The 18,622-nt window shown below is 44.3% G+C and overlaps 1 protein-coding gene across 1 annotated transcript; it reads left to right on the top strand.

Moving 5' to 3' along the window:
* The first annotated feature begins 1,445 nt into the window (after positions 1 to 1,445).
* LOC306736012 (glycine amidinotransferase, mitochondrial) lies at positions 1,446 to 6,311 on the top strand. Its single transcript, XM_079217592.1, has 9 exons — positions 1,446 to 1,576; positions 2,388 to 2,600; positions 2,722 to 2,917; positions 3,600 to 3,790; positions 4,016 to 4,153; positions 4,476 to 4,640; positions 4,761 to 4,824; positions 4,915 to 5,031; positions 5,165 to 6,311. Exons 1-9 carry the CDS (start codon positions 1,508 to 1,510, stop codon positions 5,275 to 5,277), a joined length of 1,266 nt encoding a protein of 421 aa, XP_079073718.1. The 5' UTR covers positions 1,446 to 1,507; the 3' UTR covers positions 5,278 to 6,311.
* Positions 6,312 to 18,622: the final 12,311 nt, after the last annotated feature.

The raw sequence follows: 18,622 nt of genomic DNA, 5'->3' as shown, positions 1-18,622 counted from the left end.
AGTAGTAGTAATAGTAGTAGAAGTAGTAGTATTTTTGCCGCTGACTTGTAGTAGAGTAGGAGTGGCAAAACATGGACATTCTCAAGTAAATACCTCATCACATAATGTACAGATGACTGACTGTATATGCATGAGTAGCCCCCCCCCCCCCCCCCCCCCCCACACACACACACACACACACACACACACAATGACAATCATATATATGAAGTTTAATCCTCAGACACATTTTGTGTCCACAGAAAAAGATTGGAAACAGCAGCCCTTATTCTGTTTAAAGGTTTGACAATCTGCCTTTATACATCACAAAATAACACATTGTATCTTGTTTGTTGAATCATTTTAAAACATGAACGTGCAAAACGGCAGGTTGCAGTTTAATGGCCAGTTTTGTATCTGTATCTGTATCTGTATGCCTATTTATTGCACTGAAGCAGTAACTCCCTGAACTCATATCAGCCGTGCATGTATTACATTGATTAATACAGCTTTCATAGGCTCAACAAGTTCTCTTTGTGACCATTGGACTGGTAATTGATGCTATGGAGCTGAAGGCATCCTCGGTGCATAACCGCTGGACCTAGGGCATCAGCCAGAGATATATATTTTTCCAGAGTGCGGGATATCAGGGGTCAATGAGGTCTTTGGGTTGTGAAACTCTTGTGAGCACAGTCCAGCAGAGCATGTGGTGACAGCCTGCACTGGGCAATCTATTTCTTTGATTATGTCTACTCCTTTCTCACCCTTCACTGTGCTTCGACTCCCAGTGTGCTCATTCTAATGTTCCAGAACAATGTAATGCCATTGTTGTACTGTTGATGTTATTACATCCCAGTGGAGGGAAGCATGATGAACACTCACAGACAGTAAAGCCAGTTATTGAGGAGATTTATTAAATGTGCTTATTGTCCTATACATTTTACCTGTTGCCTTTTTGTAATCAACATAGGAAACATTAATAGAAGAAGATTGGGAACAAATGCATTACTCTTAGACTTGTAGATTTAAAGTCAATTAAATTAAATACTGAATAAATTCAATTATTCAATGTATGTGTTCAGCCTTTTTATGCAGTAGCAAACAAGGTGCATTCCATTCCAATAATAATTTGTTTGCAATGACAACGTGTTTTAATAGTCTTTCACTGTTGCTTTAAGTTCTTCAGCAGAAATAACACTGCTCAAGTCGCTATTTTGAAGGAAGACAAAGCAAATGTTCTGCACAATGCAAATATTTCTTGATACATTTTCAGACCTTGGAAACTTTTTGAGAGGCTAGTAGCCCAGTTGATAAGAATTTGCTGGCGTCAGGGATTGAGTTTCAGAAATGCTTTTTCTAACGTCACGTTGCCCCGCAGCTTGAGAGCGACCAATAGTCTCAGAGGCGCGCAGACGCAGCACTATAAAGTTGGCTTTGCGCTGAGGCGTCTTCATTCATGAGCAAACTGGGAAGTGGATCCTGCGCTGCCGTCTGATTTCACTTGACACACTCACTATTACGTTGGACAATGCTGCGAGTCAGGTGTCTGAGAGGAGGTAGCAGGGGGGCCGAGGCTGCCCATCTGATCGGAGCCATGGTTGGTATTGTGGTGCTTTCATGCCTTCTTCTATTTTTTTCTTCCAAAAATATTAGATTAAAAAAAAAAAATTTAAGCACATATCAGTGAATAAAGAAAATGTTATTTTCTTCACTCTACTCTGGATCTGAGCTGCTTCTTTAACTTGGGATCATTTTCATTAATTTATTTACTTTTGTTGTTGCGTGTGGGTGTGTGTGTGTGATTGAGCATTTCAGCTGAAAATTCAATTTAGAGAAGAAGAAGAAGAAGACAAACTCACAGATTATCTCAAAGAGACCTTAGTCAAAAGATTGATTTGTTTCTAACTGCTGAGAAAGTTTTTTTTGTCCCTGGTCCCTGAGTGACAGTGAACAGCTGTTTGCCACAGATGCGCTCCCACACTCAGTGACACTGGAGCTGAACTAGAGTCAGCAGAGGACTCTCTGTAGATAGCGGCTTCTTATTGATACGTGAACTTTAGCACCAAAGAAATCACCCATTTTAAAGCAGATATCTGTGTTACTTATCAGCCTCTATTGTTTTACTGTGTTTGAATAAGACTTTGTGTGAGAGCTGCCCGCCACGTCAATTACCAGACTCTATCATGTAATTTACCGTCATATCTGGAGCTAAAATAAAACAAGCAAACAAGCAAACAGCAATGGTTTTCAACTAATATATAGATTGTATTAATGTGTCATGTATTCTATCTGAAAAGGTCACACAAAAAATCCGTAATTTTACAAAACTGAGGGGCTTTTTGTGTGCTGCAGAACATAACAACAACAACAACAACAACAACTTATGCTTCATTTTCTCCCCTCCTCAGTTTGGCCGGGCGGTGACTGGATGGGCACAGAGGGCCTTCCAGAGCACTTCCAGTGCAGCAGCTGCACAGCCGCGTCATGCTGCTGACCATGTTACTGAGCCTGTGCAGCAGGAGTGCCCTGTATGCAGCTACAATGAATGGGACCCTCTTGAGGAGGTGATCGTGGGTCGCGCCGAAAACGCCTGTGTGCCTCCCTTCACCGTGGAAGTGAAAGTAAGCCATTATTTCAAGATGACCTCTGTGACCCAGATCACACTGCTGTGCAGGTAAAGAGCTACTAATGTGTGCACGGTGAGGTTAACTCTGCGTTGTTGTTTTGTGAACCTCTCAACAGGCTAACACATATGATAAGTATTGGCCCTTCTACCAGCAGTATGGGGGCCAATCTTTTCCTGCGGACCACTTGAAAAAAGCTGTTGCTGAGATTGAGGAAATGTGCAATATTCTCCGTCACGAGGGCGTCACTGTGAGGAGGCCCGAGCCCCTCACCTGGTCCAATGAATACAAAACTCCAGACTTCACGTCGTCAGGTAAAGAACGAGACGAAGCAGGGGCATCACTCACTGATTAGCCTTTTAAACATGTTTTCATTACACATTCAAAAATGTGTGTGTAAAGAAGTAGTTCAAAGCTCAAAGTCAGTAATCCATGAAGACACAAGTAGTACCATTTTAACGCTACTTTACTTGATTATTTCCATTTACTGCTACTTTATTCTTCTATTCCACCACAGTTCAGAGGGAAATATTGTCCTTACTTCTCCAGCTCATGTTTTTCCCAACCACAGTTACTATTCACTTTAATTATTATATTATTTGGGATACAAGATATAAGATCAGTTGATTAAATATGTATTTTTTTATTGAATAAACCACACAAAAGTATAAAACTACCTCCTCAACCATGCAGCAACAAGATCAAAGTACTGTTTACCTAATGCATTAGGTTAATGCATCAATAATAATTGCCCAATATTATCATGATATAACAGTGAAAAGGCCTATTTTAGCTAATGAGTACTTTTGAGTACATGTATCTGATAATACTAAGACTTTTACCATAATGTAACACTACTTTTACTTCAGTAAATGATCAGAATACTTCTAACCCCTGCTGGTCTCTTATCGTTCTGTGTGATAACAGCGCTTAAATTGTATTTGATAGAATATTTGATGTAAGCTAATGGTGTATCGTGTATTGAATCTGTTGCAGGCATGTATGCTGCCATGCCCAGAGACATCCTCATGGTTGTGGGGAATGAGATCATCGAGGCTCCAATGGCCTGGAGGGCTCGCTTCTTTGAGTACAGAGCTTACAGACCTTTGATCAAGGAGTACTTTAGAAATGGTGCAAAATGGACCACTGCTCCTAAACCCACTATGGCCGATGAGTTGTATGATCAGGTGAGGCCTTATCTTGAGAGATTAGGACAGCACATGCTACACGTTTGAAGAGTGGACTGTGCAGGACTAAGGACTAATGCTTTTTGAGGGGATAACGTTCTTTAACTCCAACGTAAAGTTCAACCTGCACTGAAACACATTGTTTAGGTTCTTCTTATCGCCACAGATCTCTGTAGGCCACACACTGATCAATTGAGTGTAAATCCTAACTGCGTGGGCTTTCAGGACTACCCCATCCGCACAGTGGAGGACAGACACAAGCTGGCTGCCGAGGGGAAGTTTGTGACCACAGAGCACGAGCCCTGCTTCGATGCTGCCGACTTCATCCGAGCTGGGAGGGACCTTTTTGTCCAGAGGAGTCAGGTATGAAGGCTGTCACACTTGTGAGCACGTCTGCCGTCCGATTTGGAGGGGGGCTTTTCTTAGAAGCACCCCAGGTACAAGTACTGACGTCTATAGTGTCGACGTGTTCGTGGCAGTCACGTGCAGAGCGACATGCAACATGCAGAATGAACGATTAGATAAAGCAATGATTTGCTTGAGCTAAACTCCAGATAGACATACAGCTGTCGCTGTGTGCGTGTGAACACCAATTTACCATTTATCCACTCAAAACTAATACAGGTACGTACAAGTTTAAGAATATAAAGCTTAAACTGTTTTTTCTTTATTTTTTTCTTTGCAGGTTACAAATTACATGGGAATTGAGTGGATGCGCCGCCATCTGGCTCCAGACTACAACATCCACATCATCTCATTCAAGGACCCTAACCCCATGCACATTGATGCCACTTTTAACATCATCGGGCCAGGACTGGTGCTGTCGAACCCTGATCGCCCATGTCGCCAGGTACTGCAGGACAGGAAAGGCTGCCTTTCACCTCTCAAAGTGTCCTGTGCTGCCCTCTTGTGGACAAATGCTTTAACTTTGTGTGCCCCACGCTCACTACTCTTTGTCGATCTTCCTCAGATCGACATGTTCCAGAAGGCTGGTTGGACTGTTGTGAAACCTCCGACACCTCTGATTCCTGATGGTGAGTACTAAAAGTCATCTCCTCCTCCAGAAGGAAAACGTTTCCAGTTGTTTCGTAAAACATGTACCTTCCCTCTCCCTTTCTATGTAGACCACCCACTGTGGATGTCCTCCAAATGGCTGTCCATGAACGTCCTGATGTTGGGGGAGAAGCGTGTTATGGTTGACGCCAACGAGAGCACAATTCAAAAAATGTTCGAGAGCCTCGGTGAGTTCCTAAATGGAAGTTATTCCATCTTATTTTTGCAGCATTTAAGATTTGTTTCAACGGACTTTCTGATCTTCCCTTTCATCTGTATTAAATACTCTGTATTAGAGGCATGACTGTGTTTTTGTTGCAGGCATCAAGACCATAAAGGTGAATATACGCCACGCCAACTCCCTGGGTGGTGGCTTCCACTGCTGGACAACCGACATCCGCCGCCGCGGTACCCTGCAGTCCTACTTCCACTAGCCATGCCAGAAATAGGCAGTTTTTATTGAGCTTTGAAGATTAAAGCGTCAGTTTGGAATCTTGCTTCCACTATAGTTATTGAATCATAATTGTCAGTCAATTGTGTATGTACACACTAATCACAAATCTACTTCTGGCGAATTTCTTTGAAAAAGTATTTGAAATGTGTGTGTTTGGGTGTCACCCGCTGCAGCTCGAAGTCAAAGCAGTATACTGTTCAAACTGTACAAACTAATAATGAGACAGTTCTTTCTGCCCTAAGTAAACATGTATGAACTGTTTTGACATTGCTGTGCATCTCAGTGCCTTTGCAAACAGCTTTGTCCTGATATAGATAGATAGATATATACTTTATTCATCCCCAAGGGGAAATGTGTCTATATATCTGTATATACACCTGCTCAATAGCAACAATTTAGTATAACTTTACTTCATTCAGTAATCTCAATATTAACTGCATTTCTGGCCTGGCTATTGTGAAGCTGAATTTGTTATGGCTCATACATATAAGTCATAACTTTGAGTACAAGGTACAATTTGGTATGTGAAAGTCATCAAACAAGGAGGTGAGAAGCTACCTCCTCATGAAGAAGTCAAGCACCAAGTTTTTCCAAAGTTTCTTTTTTTTATTTAAACAAATGTACAAAAGTTGTTAAGTAGGTCATTAAACAATATCAATTTCTTATCTGTAGTATATTGTTTTGTAAAGATTTTAATTGATTTAACAGACAAAGTTATATTTTTCATACTCTTGATTGGATTATATATTTACTTTAAAAGTTTGTGGTCCATATCAGATATTGTGTACCTTTTGCCTTTTCTCCTATTGCAAATCTGGGCCAGTTATATGCGACTCGTCATTCTCACTGAACTGATTGGCTGCTTCTGTGTGCAAAGATGTTTTCTGATTCCTTTGCTGTATTAAGTCTTAAGATTTATTTTAAAACAATGAATTAAAAGGGAGGCTTTAGCTCAACAGGCAAATGCATGTGATGTTTTGTATTATGCAACTTTAATAAATGTAATTAAAAAGAGTTGTGTGTCGTTTTATTTATATTATGTGTTATATTTAACACATTTGTGTTTGTGAAGTGAACACATTGTGCACCATATCACAAGTGGTGCGAGAAGAACTGAGATATTTTACTTAATAAAAAGTATAAACACTAAAAGAAGTCCTGCTGTCAAACGTTTTACCTAAGTACACTTATTTTCAGCATCGATGCACTTCAGGTATCAAAAGGAAAAGTACTCTTTCCACACAGTGAGTCCTTTCATGGTGTCGTATCTGTTTTATCTATTATTTAAATATTTATGCGTTTGCAGCATTTTAAATCTGGATTTATTTGACTGCTTCACATAGAGTAAAGCAGTTATATTATTACGATGCATCATATTTTAGAGGCTGTTCGTGTATTTTTTTACACTCTTAATCTGAAACATAACTTGTAACTTAAGTAATCAAATAAATGCAGAGGAGTAAATAGTATAATATTTCCCTCTGTCATGCAGTGGAGTTGAATTATGAAGTAGCATAAAATAGAAAAACCTGAGTGAAAGTAAATCATATGTGTACTTACGTATCGTGGTGGCAAATATTCAGTGTGGGTCACAGACCTGGGAACTTGGGATCTATTCACCTGGTTGATCAGGTTGGCTTTAACTGTAACACCTTTGTGTGTAAACATTAACCAGGCTGATATGTCAGTGGAGAGATTCTGCATCGCATATCATTATGTCAACAAGACTACTGCAAATACAAATAGAGAAGGTCGCTTTACTGCTTTATTTATTCATTACTTTTGCTTAAAAAGAAGGCTGAGTCTTCAGAGTGATTCTATTAAATGAATGGCTTGTAGTCAGAGGTGCTATTTTCAGTTAATTTACGTGCATAACTTTAAACCAAAGTCACATATTGTCACCTGTAAATAACCAGCTAAGTAACTAAGTATATTTACTCAAGTAATACCTAAGTACCTAAGCTACTTTTACTTTACTTGAGTAATTCCATTGTCTGCTATTTTATGGAAAAAAACTAGTGTTTTGTAAATATTGTACTTTTTACTCCACTACATCCATTTGAACATCAAATTGCAGATTCAGAGTATTAACACAATATGTAATCAACATATAAAATATGATGTATTGTTAAATGTTATGCTAAGGTAGTCTAAACATTAATGCATCAATAATTATTATGAAATGATACATTATTGTGTCATGGATATTCTGCATGATGAGTACTTGATCAGTACATGATGAGTATGTTTGTGATGCTAATACTCTTCACCTTTCACTAAACTATTACAGTAATAAAGAAGAAGATATTTTACTTGTACTTGTTGAGTATTTCTACACTGTAGTATTGCTATTGCTATTTCTTCCTCCACTGCTGATGAGTAAACAACTACTTGAGGGTTGCTCTGCAGTTCGCCCACATGTTAGGGGCGTCTGTATTCTTAATTTCCTCAATCTGATTGACCTTCTTCGGCCCTGACATCATACGCCTTCATCGGGAGCTCAGCGGTTAGTTGCATCCTGGCTACGTGCTCGTGGCCTGACGCTATGCACAAGCACCTATTCAGCTGCTTCACCTTTGTCACAATGTGGTCCGGAACAGGCGCTGCCGGGTGAATGCGATGAGGCTACCGCACTGATAAATCACACTCAGAGTTCAGCGTCTGGATTGAAGGGGCCTGTGTGTCAGTGACAGGTTCACTGGAAGCCAAGACGCTTCTCTTCACAGCTGTTCAGTCCTCCCTCTTTTTGTTTCCCCCTGCTTCTATGTCAGCATAGTCTTCTGCAGATGGATTGCTTGTTTGTACAGCTGCCTAATTATGTAATACTGCAGCTGCCTCAACAGCTCCACTAAAACAGGAGACCTGATTGGGATCTGGTAATGATTAGGCTTTAATGTCTGCAGGAAAGCAGACGTCATCTTCTCATATTCTCTTGACTGTCTGAATTAGGTCCAGAAGAGTCAGCTAGAGAAGATCCACGTGTTCAAATCTCTGGGAGCTGAACAGGTGGTCAAGTTGGGGTTTTTACTCATATTGGGACAAACCATAGTTTGTGGTGGTAATCTAAAAGAAAACGTGAGAAATAGAGAAGAGAAACACTATTGATCCCATTCTGGCAGCGGTAAATGATCACACCTTTCAAACCCAATGCCCTCAGTTTGTAATTCAGGATTTCTGTTATGAATTTGTGGACTTCTGTCCAAGTCTTGACAAAAAGTCCAAGAAGACTGTTTTCACAGGCTGGACTGTTCCAACCATGACGATGAACGTGACCTTCAAGTGTAAACAGGTTACAGGAAGTTAGATTTATGTTTGGCATCCTGGAGTTCATTCAAATTATTTATGATTCCGGACCACAAAACAAAATGAATTTGTATCACTGACCCGGAGCAGGAAGGACAGACAATCCTGAGATACTCCATGACAGTTAGGTTACATGCACTCACTTTAATCTAATGATTTGAACAAGGTGTCTTTTAAATTGTCTGTTGAAAACTGGATGGAAGGTTTGCACGGCATCACGAGTACCACTGATTGATCAAAGATACTGCGAGCACAATGTGTCACGACGGCGCACTAATGAAAGAACCCAAATGCACGACCCGAGGCAGAGAGTAAAGTTCACAAGAATTCCTTTATTGATAAAGGTAATATTGCAACAGGATAGAGTCTCTGGAGAAGGACCGCCGAAGGTTCTCCCGATGTAACTGGGGAGGGACTGAGGCCGGTCGGCAAGGCTCTGACCCGCTGTGGTGAGAGCAGCTGTCTCACTCAGGGGAGAGTAGAATCGCCAACGTAAACAGTCCAGGGTCATTCACAGGAAGGCAGTCAAACTCGGCAGAGGTACAGGCAGGGATCGGGCTTACTCGGAAACGAAGGGACGTCGGAATCAGAACAGGATATCAGGCAGGAAAAACGCTGGTAAGTTGACTCACAGGTGAAGAAAAACGAACTGGCAACGAGACAAGTGAAGCACAGAGTATATATACACACACTGGGAGGGGAGTTAACGAGACACATCAGGGCAGGAAGAGGCAATCACACATGAGGAAGTAAAGACAGCAGACATGACACAGGAGGATGATTTCAAAGTAAAACAGGAAGTGACAAGACAACAAAAAGCACTACCGTCTAGTGACGGTTGTGACAGTACCCCTCCCCTTACGGCCGGCACCTGACGGCCCAGGGCCATCAGGATGGGACTGGTTGAATTCGTGGATGAGGGAAGGGTCAAGGATGTGCGAGGCAGGCACCCAGGAACGTTCCTCAGGTCCATAACCTTCCCAGTCCACCAGGTATTGAAACCCGCGGCCACGTCGGCGAGAGGACAGGAGCTTGCGGACGGTATAAACAGGACCCCCATCCACAAGTCGGGGGGGAGGCGGGGGCTGGGCAGTGGGCACCAACAAGCTCTCCTTAGCGGGTTTGATCTGGCTGACGTGGAAAGCTGGGTGCACTCTCATGGTCCTGGGGAGTTTCAGACGCACAGTGACAGGATTAATGATTTTAGAGATGGGAAAAGGACCAACGAACCTGGGTGCCAGTTTTCTGCTCTCCATATGTAGGGGAAGGTTGCGGGTGGACAGCCAGACACGTTGGCCGTTCTGGTACGCTGGAGCAGGAGTGCGGCGGCGATCAGTGGCCTTCTTGTAACGCGCCAAACTGATGAGAAGGGAGCGCCTGGCCCGACTCCAGGTGCGTTTGCACCGCTGAATAAGGGCTAGAGCAGAGGGATTTATCTTTCTTTTCTAGAAAGAAAAATCCAGCGCCAGCAGGAGAGGAGGACGGGCGGATGAGACCGGCAGCCAGGGATTCCTCCACATAGCTCCTCATGGCAGCAGTTTCTGGAACAGACAGTGAAAATAATCTCCCCCGGGGAGGATGGGTGCCGGGACGGAGCTCAATCGCACAGTCATATTGTCTATGAGGAGGAAGTGCAGAGGCACGGGCTTTGTTAAAAACTTGCTTTAGGTCGTGATAACAAAGAGGTACTTTGTCCAGTGCGGGGAAGGTGTCCAGAGAGCCGGATAGCTGGGAGGTGCAGACCGGAGCTAGGCAGAGATCAGGAGGTCCTGGAGCCGAAATGGGTGCCACCCTGGCCCCACAGGAACGTGCACATCGGGGACCCCAGGCGAGGATTCTCCTAGTACTCCAGTCCACATGCGGGTTGTGCAGCTTCAGCCATGGGAGACCTAGGAGCAGGGGATGCGAGGGTGAGTAAAACAGGTGAAAAGATAGTGTTTCAGTGTGCTTGTCCGGGAACAGGAGGGTGACCGGTTGGGACCGGTGAGTGACCCTGCAAATGAGGCGGCCATCCAAGGCACGAGCCTCCAGGGGGCGTTGAAGACGGAAGGCCCGAAGGCCGAGTCTCTTGGCGAGAGCATAGTCCATGAGATCCGCATCGGAACCGGAGTCCACCAGAACCGGTTGCTGGAGCGAGGCAGAGGAAGAGCGAAGAAGAACCAGGGGTTGTAGGCGAGCGGGATTGGACAGGGTCAGGATGCGGCTCACCAGTGCCCTCTCCTTCACTGGTGCCCTGGCTTTTACTGGGCAGGAGGAGATGATATGTCCCTGCTGACCACAGTAGAGGCAGAGACCCTCCGTCATGCGCCGCCGGCGTTCTTCCGGGGTGAGTTTGGTGCGACCAATCTGCATGGGTTCCTCTCCCTCCGTGGCTCGGGCATCGACATGGTGAGTAACAGCTCTGGGGAACTCTACAGGTGGTGCAGAAAAGCGAACAGCTGAGTCTTCAGGATTTCACTGCGCCATCTGGTCGGAGATCCTGATGGCAGAGGCAATGGCTCCATCCAGCGACTGCTGCTCCTCCCGTAGGGCGATCTTCCTGCCGACAGACCGATTGAGTCCGCTCTGGAAGGCGGTAAGTAGAGCCAGGTCATTCCAGCCGGAGTCCACAGCTAGGGAGCGGAACTCGCTGGCAAATTCCCTTACTGACTTCTTCCCCTGCTGGAGCTTAAGCAATTGTTGACCCGCCTGTTGTCCCCGGATGGGATGGTCATAAATCCTCCTTAATTCTGTGGCAAACAGTTCAAAAGAGAGGACCGGCGGAGCTTGCTGCTCCTATAGGGCATTAAAGTAACTTAAAGGAGGACCATCCAACAGGTTAGCTATGTAAGCTATCTTGGCTGACTCATCACGGAACCGGGAAGGCTGGGCCAGAAACACCAGACGTACCTGGGTAATGAAATTTCGGCAAGTGTCTGGGTTATCGCTGTACTTGGTGGGTGAGGGGATGTGAGGCTCGGAGGTGGATCCACCCGGCAGCGCCGGGGAAGCAGCAACAGGCGGGGGAGCTGGCGGAGAAGCGCCGCGACTTAGCTCAGCGAGCTGTGTCGAAATCTGGGCCACGTTGTCGATGAGAGATTTCAACATGTGTTCGTGGCTGCCCAAACGCTGAGCCTGGCCGGAGATCTCCTCCTTCATGCGGTCGAGGTCGGCTGGGTTCATGATGGGCCAGTTCGTCCTGTCACGACGGAGCACTAATGAAAGAACCCAAATGCACGACCCGAGGCAGAGAGTAAAGTTCACAAGAATTCCTTTATTGATAAAGGTAATATTGCAACAGGATAGAGTCTCTGGAGAAGGACCGCCGAAGGTTCTCCCGATGTAACTGGGGAGGGACTGAGGCCGGTCGGCAAGGCTCTGACCCGCTGTGGTGAGAGCAGCTGTCTCACTCAGGGGAGAGTAGAATCGCCAACGTAAACAGTCCAGGGTCATTCACAGGAAGGCAGTCAAACTCGGCAGAGGTACAGGCAGGGATCGGGCTTACTCGGAAACGAAGGGACATCGGAATCAGAACAGGATATCAGGCAGGAAAAACGCTGGTAAGTTGACTCACAGGTGAAGAAAAACGAACTGGCAACGAGACAAGTGAAGCACAGAGTATATATACACACTGGGAGGGGAGTTAACGAGACACAGGTGAGACACATCAGGGCAGGGAGAGGTAATCACACATGAGGAAGTAAAGACAGCAGACATGACACAGGAGGATGATTTCAAAGTAAAACAGGAAGTGACAAGACAACAAAAAGCACTACCGTCTAGTGACGGTTGTGACACAATGCGTGCAAACATCCCATAATATCAGAATTTCAAAATCCTAATAGATACTTTTTGACCAGGCAGAAATATGGGCGTCTTGGGCATTAAAACAAAACGCTGTTTTTGTTTTGTTGTAACATTTGCATTACATTTGACATAATTTAATAGTTTACTACCTTCAGAAGGAAATGTCTAAACCTTTTCCCTTTGAACGTTATGATATAACATTGTGTCATAGTTTACAGTAGAGAGCAACATAATATTTTTTGGGGCTTTAGATAGTAAGTTCAACAGAAGTATCATAATAATTAAATTCATTTTAATTTATTGTATTTTATTACGTTAACATAAATATGTTTAAAGTCACTATTTGGAGAAAATGGAAATTCACTCATTTGGTGCCCCCTAGTGGATCCGAAAAGACACTGAAGTACACTTCACTGCACAGTTGTCAGGCGCTTTCCGGAAGTGATGAAGAGCACAATTTGGTTTAAAATATGTTTCAAAATCAAATACGGCCAAAGTGGAACATGTTTTATTGTTAAGTTAATAATATCGTGATGTCTCTGGTCAGCAAGAGAGTTATCTTTGAACTGCTCGATTGACCTGCACACATATTAACACATCGCATACTCCTTTGACTTGTAGTACAAACTTCATTCGTCCTTACAAAGTACGTACTCTTGCATGCAGTATGCATTTAATTGACACACACTACTTCGTCATGAGATTGCCTCTTGAACTATGACTGTCTTGCTCAGCTATCGTCTTTGCAGAGGATTGTGGGTCAGAATGGCCAGAAAAAGCATGCTGGCTTGCATACTGCAAAATGCGACCGGATGCAGTAGGACATCCTGGTATTTGTGTCATACTGCATTTAACAAACTACGCATTTGGACATATTAAATAGTTTCCTGGCATACTAAATAGTTTTATAGTACTGGTATTGGAACGCATAGTAAATAACGGCACAATCACGTTTACAAAATGTCAAAATCGGCTAATCCTAAACTCATAATAACTAAGCCTCCCAGGTGCTCAACGACCTTGTGGTTCCACTCAGAGCTTCAGGTTCTGTGATCAATTAAAACTCAAACAGAATCACATTTTAAAGAGAGATCAGTCATGTAGTCATGTATGATCTGGTGCTTCTAGTTTCATAGTGTTTTATTGTATTAGTTGGTGTCTTTTTGTTCTGAAATGTGCTGTTTTTATTGCAGAGTTTGTGTTTTGCATGTCTCTTGTATTTTTATTGTTGAGTTTGAGGTATTTTAGGCCCACCGGCCCATCGAGGGGCGGGCATTAAGCTATAATGCTGTGGTGTGTCCCTATACAATTAAAGATTAGATAATGAAATATATATATATATATACAAGCTTTCTCTGACTATAATGATGTATCCTTTGTAATAATCATTTTTACCTCAGGAATGTCTGTACAGCAGTTTTCCTCCTGTATTTTACCAGATTTACTGTTAGGCCAACTGGTGTTCTCGAACTAAAAAAAGACGACCTTGAGCGTTCGTAGAAACACCGTCGCCGCGGTGCACACCAACCATTTTCTAGTGCAGCTCCTTTCAGGACTTCTTGATGTCCTGTTAGTCACAGACAGAACACGGAAGGTGGCGTCGGACAGGAATATTAACTCGGACTCATACACTACGACCGCAGGCTTCTTCAGATGCCTACAACATACTTTATATGCCCAGGACACATCAGGTACCTTTAATTGGAAATCATTCTACCACAACTACAAACCCATTGCCACTATTGTATCAGAGAGTGAGAGGAGTCTTGAGAATTCTCCAAAATAACACTTGCAAATAACACAGAAAATATGAAATAAGGAAAGTGTTGTTTTTTCCTAAATTTGTTTGACTTTACTCTTTAAAGAAAACTGTCTTCTATCTGTCTGCTAATGTGAAAATGCTACAAAGAAATGCTGATGTTTTGCATCCAGCTATTTCTTTACTTGTCTGAAATATCAATAACTAAATTAATTTCACCAACCAAATCCAAGTTAATTCTGATGAAGGTTATGGGAATAATCACAGTTTTTGGGTAGTTCAGCTTCATCTTTGGCTTGGAAAATGATAATGTTCTATGCCTAATTAGAGACTGAATATTAATATTGACATTCAAAGTGTAATATCAGAAATGCAGACGTTTTTTCAACTCCGAAAAATCTTTTCAGATATAGTGGACAAGCTTTAGTCAATATCATGCTAATTTTCACACAACAACTCAATGCTGTGGTCTTTATTTGGTTTGTGTATTTGAAACTACAGATGATAAACACTCAAACATGACATATTCCAAAGGAATCTTATCAGGACAATTGGAAAAGACGCGACAGTCACAAGAATGAACGTATAGTGTACACAAACCTGCTGCTGACAGTGAACCAAATACATTATGAGTTTACTTTCCTACTGAAGAAGCAGCACAAAGGACGATGATGATAACTGACAAACACACCTAAGTGACAGAAGTGCAAAAAAGCCAACAGTGAACACGTCATCCCCTCATGAATAATGCAGCCAGTGAAAGCTTATGAAGAATTGAACATGATCCGTCAGTGGATTTATTCATGTGCTGTCATCAGTCGTCTCTAACATTGATGTTTTTCATCACTCACATCGCTGGTATCACACTGATGTGTTTTTGTTTTATGAGAGCAATGAAACATTTGAGGCTGTGACTTTAAAGTTGGTCAAAAGTGGTTTGTGTTTTTGTTTGATACCCTGTCTGAAAAATGTAACCACATCCTATGATTAATTGCTTAAAGTTCAATAAAGCAATTATTATTGCAACTAACATTGAATCGATACATTTACATATTCAATTCAGTTTACTTGTCATAGGCAGCACTACTCTGCCCGAGTCTTAGAAAACAATCCTGATGATCAGGTGTCCATGTTTATCTTTATTTGGCCTTGAAGACTACATGAAAGACAGGTGTGTCTGGAGAGAGGGGGTCGAATGAAAAAATGCTATAGGTTGCATTATGGGAAATGTAGGACCACACATTTTTGGAGGTTACGGTCAAGGCATCTCTGTCTCTTGGATTTTGATAATTCCTTTTCTTTCTCCGTCTCTTGCAAGCCAGCTTTATAGAAGTGCAGTACTAACTTGTCTTTAAAAAAAATCTACGCCTTTCATTTGCCCTTGTATACTGTACTGCACACGCTCTCTCTCTCTCTCTATCGCACAGTGTCTGCTTTGGGCTTCAGAGGAGACGCGTCAAGTGACACAATGCTTTGTGATGCCAGTTCCACATTAAGGGCTGCTATTAGCTTCAAAGAAGTGTTAAAAACAGTGTTGCTACTATATGGTTTGTCCACCAGAGGGCGATGACAAGGTTATTTTTCAACTACAAAAAGTCCTGCTCAGTGCATATCTTGGTCACAATAACCAAAATAGCATGTGTTTTTTTTAAAGAAAAAGTTGTTTGTGTTATCTATTGATGTGAAAAAAAAGAAGGAAAAAGTGTCTATATTTTATTATGAGATGTTCATGCTCCTACATATCAACACACAAGCCCTGAAAATTCCTGATGTTATTAGGGAGTGGAATTGTTGTTTTTATTGCTTGAGAGAATTAAGCAAATGAAAAGTAAGTGTTAAAACAGGAAATCGCATCACCTGACAGTTGACTCCTTAACTAGTCAAAACAAAACTGATAAAGGGCACAAATAAATGCAATGCAGGGGGGTTAAGCTAACGCAACAACATGCTGTCCAGTTCAGTCAAAGCTTCTATATTAAACTTAACTAATAAACTAAAAAAGACAAAATTATCATCATTACTATAGCCGCAACAGCGATGCCGGTATTGTTTTCACCTTGTGTCTGTCTGTCTGAGGACAGATTTTGTCACCACAATAGTGTCATAAGTGTGCACACACACACTCACATAACAACACTTTACGCCCCTGGCCCGATTGAGTCTCTATTTACTATAGAATCCACACCATGCATTTTCAAATGCAAATGCTTTCAAGAAGTCAAAAAATAGAGATGAAAACTAAATTATTAAATGAATCGATTAGTCAGACAGACAATAAATCAGAAACTATTATAACATTCGAAAAGGCGTCTGAGTCATTCATTTCAAAAACACCAAACACTTTCTGATATCAGCTCCTAAAATGTGTGGATGCAAACTGTGAAACATTGTATGATAGCAAACTAAATGCTTTGGTATTTAAAATATGAATAATGTCTCACTACACAGTGTATTAGATCATTTGTATATATATATATATATATCCTCCTATGAATCGCCACCTTAACGTGGTGGAGGAGTTTGAGTGGCTCAGTGATCCTGGGAGCTATGTTGTCCGGGGCGTCAGCCCCTGGTAGGGTCTCCCAAGGCAAACAGGTCTCGGGGGAGAGCCCAGACTAAGAACGGTTCAAAAAACCCTGATGAATAGCAGCCCACGGTCTATAGCTACCTCGCCCAGACAAGGGAAACCGGGGCACCCTCCCGGAGTCAGACCCAGGAGGGGAGCTCGTCGGCGAGCGTCTGGTGGCCGGGCTTTCGCCCATGGGGCCCGGTCGGGCTCAGCCCGAAGAAACAACATGGAGCAGCAGTCACCCCGTGGACCCACCACCCGCGGGGAGAATTATCGGGGTCGGGTGCTATGCAGACCGGGCGGCGGGCCAGGCAGGAGACCTGGGCGAGCCGATCGCCGGCAGCAGGGACGTGGAACGTCACCTCGCTAGCGGGGAAAGAGCCGGAGCTGGTGGAGGAGGTGGAGCGGTACCAGCTAGATATAGTTGGGCTCACCTCCACGCACAGCATGGGCTCTGGAACCAAGCTCCTGGAGAAGGGCTGGACTTTGTCCTTTTCTGGAGTTGCCCAGGGTGAGAGGCGCCGGGCGGGAGTGGGGATACTCACGAGCCCCCGGCTGAGCGCCGCTATGTTGGAGTTTTCCCCGGAGAACGAGAGGGTCGCCTCCCTGCGCCTACGGGTTGCAGGGAGTAAAGCTCTGACTGTTGTTTGTGCTTATGCACCGAACAGCAGTTCGGAGTACCCAGCCTTCTTGGAGTCGGTGGGAGGGGTCCTGGATAGGGCGCCGCCTGCCGACTCCATAGTTCTCCTGGGAGACTTCAACGCTCACATGGGCAATGACAGAGAAACCTGGCGGGGCGTGATTGGGAGGAACGGCTTGCCCGATCTGAACCCGAATGGTGTTTTGTTGTTGGACTTCTGTGCTAGCCACAGTTTGTCCATAACGAACACCATGTTCGAGCATAAGGTGGCTCATAAGTGTACCTGGTACCAGAACACCTTAGGCCGTAGATCAATGATCGACTTTGTAGTCGTATCATCTGATCTGCGGCCGTATGTCTTGGACACTCGGGTGAAGAGAGGAGCAGAGTTGTCAACTGATCACCACCTGGTGGTGAGTTGGATCAGATGGCGGGGGAGTCGGCTAGAAAGACCTGGCAAGCCCAAACGTGTAGTGAGGGTGAACTGGGAACGTCTGGCGGAGGATCCTGTCCGGGAGGTCTTCAACTCCCACCTCCGGAAGAACTTCTCACAAATCCTGAGGGAGGCTGGGGACATGGAACCCGAGTGGACCATGTTCAAAGCCTCTATTGTGGACGCGGCTGCTCGGAGCTGTGGCCGGAAGGTCATCGGTGCTTGTCGTGGCGGCAACCCGAGAACCCGGTGGTGGACACCGGGGGGTGAGGGAAGCCGTCAAACTGAAGAAGGAGGCCTTTCGGGCCTGGCTGGCCCAGGGGTCTCCTGAAGCAGCTGACGGGTACCGGCAGGCCAGAAGGGCTGCAGCTGCGATGGTCGCGGATGCTAAAACTCGGGCATGGGAGGAGTTCGGGGAGGCCATGGAGAAGGACTTTCGGTTGGCCTCAAGGAAGTTCTGGCAAACCATCCGACGGCTCAGGAAGGGAAAGCAGGGCCTACCCCAGGCTGTTCTCAGCAGGGGGGGGGAACTGCTGACCCGGACTGGGGACATCGTCGGGCGGTGGAAAGAGCACTTTGAGGAACTCCTAAACCTGGCTAACATGTCCCCCGGAGAGGGGGCAGCGCCGGAAGTCTTTGGGGTGGTTTCTCCCATATCCCTGGCAGAGGTCGCTAAGGTAGTCAAAAAGCTCCTTGGTGGCAAGGCGCCAGGGGTGGATGAGATCCGCCCTGAGATGCTGAAAGCGCTGGACATTGTTGGGCTGTCTTGGTTGACACGCCTTTTCAGTGTTGCATGGGGGTCGGGAACAGTGCCCATGGACTGGCAGACCGGGGT

Source organism: Taurulus bubalis (assembly GCF_910589615.1).
Source record: "Taurulus bubalis genome assembly, chromosome: 4".
Lineage (NCBI taxonomy): Eukaryota > Metazoa > Chordata > Actinopteri > Perciformes > Cottidae > Taurulus > Taurulus bubalis.
This window is presented reverse-complemented; position numbering and strand designations above follow the sequence as displayed.